This window comes from Geospiza fortis, unplaced genomic scaffold, assembly GCF_000277835.1.
Source record: "Geospiza fortis unplaced genomic scaffold, GeoFor_1.0 scaffold70, whole genome shotgun sequence".
Taxonomy (NCBI): Eukaryota; Metazoa; Chordata; class Aves; order Passeriformes; family Thraupidae; genus Geospiza; species Geospiza fortis.
In genome coordinates, this window is record NW_005054317.1 from 6489686 (window position 1) to 6494706 (window position 5021).

At 63.0% G+C, this 5021-nt stretch overlaps 1 protein-coding gene across 1 annotated transcript in view; it reads right to left on the minus strand.

Moving 5' to 3' along the window:
- Positions 1-5021, minus strand: part of LOC102039977 (laminin subunit beta-1-like) — an 11699-nt gene that overhangs the window by 4202 nt on the left and 2476 nt on the right. The window contains exons 9-21 of the mRNA XM_031056321.1: positions 4765-4944; positions 4287-4399; positions 4107-4186; positions 3781-3937; positions 3435-3587; positions 3184-3342; positions 2986-3107; positions 2743-2863; positions 2066-2252; positions 1756-1899; positions 1107-1338; positions 503-666; positions 283-418 (exon numbers count right to left, since the gene is read on the minus strand). Of these exons, the coding sequence (XP_030912181.1) occupies positions 283-418; positions 503-666; positions 1107-1338; positions 1756-1899; positions 2066-2252; positions 2743-2863; positions 2986-3107; positions 3184-3342; positions 3435-3587; positions 3781-3937; positions 4107-4186; positions 4287-4399; positions 4765-4944 (1948 nt within the window). The remainder of the gene's footprint in view (positions 1-282; positions 419-502; positions 667-1106; positions 1339-1755; positions 1900-2065; positions 2253-2742; positions 2864-2985; positions 3108-3183; positions 3343-3434; positions 3588-3780; positions 3938-4106; positions 4187-4286; positions 4400-4764; positions 4945-5021) is intronic.

Consider the following 5021-nt stretch of genomic DNA (forward strand, 5'->3'; position numbering starts at 1 on the left):
TGAACCCAGCACTCCAAATCTGCCTGACCCCAGTGTCCCCCAGTCTGCCTGGCCTCAAACCCCTGCCCAGCCCCAACCCAGGCACAGCCCCACGCCCCTTCTAACAGCCCCAAACCTCTCCTGGCCCTGAACCCTAGCCCCACAACACCCCAAAATTCTCCCTGACCCAACCCCAATCGCCCACACCCAACCACAACCCCACATCTCATCCCTGCCTTGAGCCCTTGCATCATTTCAACCCCCCCCATCCCAAACGCCAGTGCAGCCCCGCAGCCCCGCTCACGCCGGCAGCTGCGCTGCAGGGCATTGCCGTAGTAGCCCGGCTGGCAGTGGGCACAGCGGGGCCGGGGCCGGCACCCCCCCCCCTCCATCTCCGGAGCCCCAAAGTAACCAGGGGAGCAGCGGTCGCAGCGGGGCCCTGCAGAGAGGAAGGCTGTAGGTTCTGGGGTCCTGCAGCCCCAGGCAGGGGGTCCCTGCTGCCCCTGCCTGCTCTGGCCCTCACCCGCGTATCCAGGGGCGCAGAGGCACACGATGTGGTGTGTCTCATCATCCGCATGGCAGGCGCTCCCGTGGTAATGCCGTGTGCCAGGGTAGCCGGGGCAGGGGCAGGGCCGGCACTGCTGCCCCGAGCCCAGCACAGGGTTCCCATAGTAACCGTCCTGGCACCTGAAAGGACGAGGTGGGACCCAGTGGGTCCCTCCAATCCATCACATACCATCCCACCATCTCATCCCACTCCATCATATCCCATCCCATCATATCTCACCCTATCCTAGGCAATGGTATCCATCCCATTTCATCTCAATCTCATCCATCCCATCCCATCCCATCCCATCCCATCCCATCCCATCCCATCCCATCCCATCCCATTCCATTCCACCTATCCCATCCCATCCTATTCTACCCCATCCCATCATATCTATGCCAGCTCATCTCAATCTATCCCACCATTCCAACATATCCCATACCATCATATCTCATCCCGTCCTACTCCATTGTACCAATCCCATTCTACAACACACCACCCCACATCACCTCACCCCACCCACCACCCCACACCACACCATCCCATGCCACGCTCTGGCCTCCTCTTGGAGCTGGCTCACCTCTCACAGTGCCGGCCGCTCGTGTGGTCACGGCAGTGCAGGCAGGTGCCCGTCCGGGGGTCGCACTCCTCGGCGTGCCCGTTGCACTGGCAGGGCCGGCAGGCAGGGAAGCCCCAGTGGCCGGGCTGGCAGCGGTCACACTGCCGGCCCACGGTGCCAGGCTGGCACCGGCACTGCCCGCTCACCTTGTCACACAGCTGGGACACCGAGCCCTCTGGGGAGCAGGTGCAGGCTGCAGGGCAGCACAACTCAGGTCAGGCAGGCACATTGGTGCAGGGACACAGGGATGGACAGACAGACAGACAGAGGACCAGCACCCAGAACATGCTCACTCCATGGGCTGTGGCACAGAAAGGCTCTTGTGGACACACAGGTCCACAAGAACATGGGTGGGCAGACAGATGAGAGAGTGCAGGACAGCACAATGCTCACAGGGGGTTCATGTGGATGGATGGATGGATGGATGGATGGATGGATGGATGGATGGATGGATGGATGGATGGATAACTGTGACTGAACCCTTGGGCTGCAGGACAGCAGGGCTGAGATGGACACATGGAACAGACAGACAAGTGAAGAGGGTGCTGATGGCTGGACAGACAGACAGGAGAGACAGCAATTCCTGGCAGAGGAAGATCCCAGTACTCACGGCTGCATCCCAGGGGCCCAAAGCCGAAGCTGCCTGGGGCACAGTGGTCGCAGCGTCGGCCGATGACGTGGGGCTTGCACTCACACTGCCCACCCTGCACCTGGCACTCGCTGCTGCGGGAGCCCTGTGGGTCGCACTGGCAGGCTGCGGGAGCAGGACCAGCATGGGGCCAGGGCTGCCTTTTCTGCACCTGCCCACGCCCTGCCACTGCTCTCCTGCCCACCATGCCATGGGCATATCTGACCCACTGCCCCTGCAAGGCTCCAGCCCTGCCCACTCGTGGGTCCCATCCTGCAGGCTCCCCACTCACGCAGTGCCCCGCCGTGCATCAGGGCTGAGATGCTGCAGACCAGACGGGCACAGGCCTCAGCCAGGGGGTGAGGGGGGGCCATGCGAAACACCTCCAGGCACTGGTACCGCTCCAGCTCCTCCTGGCGCGCTGCTGCCTCTGCCCCATGCAACCCGGGCAACTCTGACACCCGTGGCAGGAGCACCAGCTGGGGGAAGGGAAGAGGAGATGGGGCAGGGGGGCACAGCCAGCCTCCAGTGTGGCACCTCCCACTAGGCTGGATCCATGTGCTCCAGGACAGTCCCAGTGCTGCTGGGGTCAACTACCCCAGCTCCATCAACAGCCCCAGCTCCACTGACATCCCCAACCCCACTGATATTCCCATATAAATTGCCATCCCCAGAAGCTTCTTTAATCCCCTTCCACGCTGACATCCCTATGCCGACCCCAACTCTATCTAAATCCCCAGTCTCATTGATATTCCCTTCCCCTTCAACATCTACTTTCCCATTCCCATCCCCATCCTCATCTCCTCCCCATCTCCATCCCACCCTATCTCATCCCATCTCATCCCCATCCCGACCCCACGTGCAACCCCAGAGGGGGGTCACTTCCCACTCCAGCCTCTGGTTCCCTGTTCCTGCCCATGATCCCACCCTGCCAAGCCTCAGCACAAAGTGCAGTGGGTCCCCCCTCACCGAGTCAATGAGGATGAAGGCGCCAGGGTGGCGCTGGGTGACACCAGCCCGCTGAAGCCGCATGGTCACCTCATAAGGGGTGCTGGGCTCGAAGCAGAACGGCCGGGACAGCAGCACGTACCTGTACAGAGCCAGGTGTTGCATGGGCACAGCAGGGCCATGGAGACAGCAAAAGGACAGCAGCAGGACCCAACCACCTCCCTTGTTCCCATCCCCAGCCCCCCCCAGCCCATCCCATTGCACCTCTGGCTGTGGGGCAGACTCTGGCGGTACATCTGCTCGGAGGGCAGCAGGTTCCCACAGCGAGGGCTGGTGGGCAGCACCTGGGAGCTGACACTGACCACGGCCTCCCAGTCCTCGGCTGACTGTGGCGACAGGCAAGGCAGTGTCAGGGCTGTGCTGTGCCATACACGCTGTGGCCGTGGCTGTGGTCATGCTCACCTCGGGCTCGTAGCGCAGCAGCAGCTCGTAGTCCATGGCGTAGGGCACGTTGTCCACGCGGAAGGTCAGGCCAGCCCCGTCCCCCACCCGGGCGAACCCCAAGCCTGTCCACGTCACCATGCGCCCGGCGCTGTCCCGCACCACCTCTTCCACATCCGGCTGGGCAGGGCACCAGCACAGTTTGGCCCTGGCTCTACCCCCAGCCATTCCTGCCCTGCAGTGCCTCACTGTGCCCTCCCCTGCCTCCTCACCTTGGGGGGCTGCTGGCGGCTGCGGCGCGAGGGGACAGGGGGCTGGGGAGCAGGGAGGGGGCTGTGCTGATGCCGTGAGCGTCCCTTCCGCCCCCCCAGCTCCCTGGTGTCGTACTCCAGGCAGTCCTGGGGCACCTCCACCCGAATGGCACCCTGCAGGGACGGGGTCAGGGGCCAGTGGCCATGCACAGGGACCACCGCATGTGGATAGCCATCCACAGGGCATGGGCACAGCCACATGCAGGACAGGGTGACAGCCATGCATAGAGCACAGCGGCCGCTATGCATGGAGCATGGTGCGCAGTGACAGCCATGCACAAGCACAGTGACCCCCAAGGAAACTCACCGGGAGCTGAGGGTGGCTGTGGCCATGGCCGGTGGCCTGCTCGGCCTCATAGGTGTAGTAGTCGAGGGGGGCACAGAAGAAGCCGGGTTGTACCTGGTCACACTGCCGCCCCATGATGTGGGGACGGCAGGGACATGCCCCATCCTCCACAGAGCACCTGGGGGTGACCATCCTGTCCTTTTATCTGTCCTTCTGTCTGTCTGTATCTTCATCCCTTCCTACATCCATCTCTGTCCCCATCCCTTCCTCCCCCCATGTGTGACTCCCAGCCCTGTCCCCACTCTCGGCCCCACCCCTGCCCCTCCGTGTGCTGTGCTGGGCCCCACCGGTTGTTGTAGGCTCCCCCGAAGTCGCAGGCGCAGGGCCGGCAGCCCCCCAGGTCGTAGCTCAGACCCCAGAACTCGGGCTGCAGTGAGGAGGGAACATGTAAGGCAGATATGGAGCCAACCCAGCACAGGGGCTTGCCATGGGGTTGGGGACAGTCCCCCACAGGTGGGGGCACTCACCACACATTGGCTGCAGGAGCGCCCAGCCACGAAGCGTTTGCAGTAGCAGTCCCCACTGATGGGGTCACACGGGGAGCTGCCTGCCACTGTGCCCCGCGGGTCACACCTGCATGCTGCCCCCACACATGCACAGGTGAGGGGGTGCCAGTGGGACTACAGCCCACATGCTTCCTGGCCCTCCTTCCCCATCCCATATCCATCCTTCCATCTCCATCCCTCCATCAATTCTCATACAACTATGCCATATCCCTCTATCCTACATCCTTCCATTGCCATCCCTCTATCCCAGATCTTTCCATCCTCATCCCTCCATCACCATACCTCTACCTCCATCCCTCCATCCTTATCCATCCTCATCCATTCCTCCATCAACATCTCTTCATTCCCCATCCCTCCAATTTCATCCCTTCCTCCCTACCCCTCCATCATCCCCCCATCCCCATCCCCTCTCCCACGCCATCCCTGGCTCCCAGCTCACGCTGACAGCCCTGTGGGTCGCTGTGGCTGAGGCCATAGGCGCCGTGCCGGCAGCGGTCACAACGGGGACCGGCCACGTTCTCCTTGCAGCGGCACTGCCCCGCAATCATGCCCAGCGCCACGTCTGTGTGCCCATCGCAGGCACCTCCATCCAGCGACCCTGCTGGGTCACAGTCACACGCTACCAAGAGAGAGGATCATCAGTAGTTCTGGCTGCTGGCACCAGGAGCCTTGGGGCTGGGGCAGGGGGCACCCAGA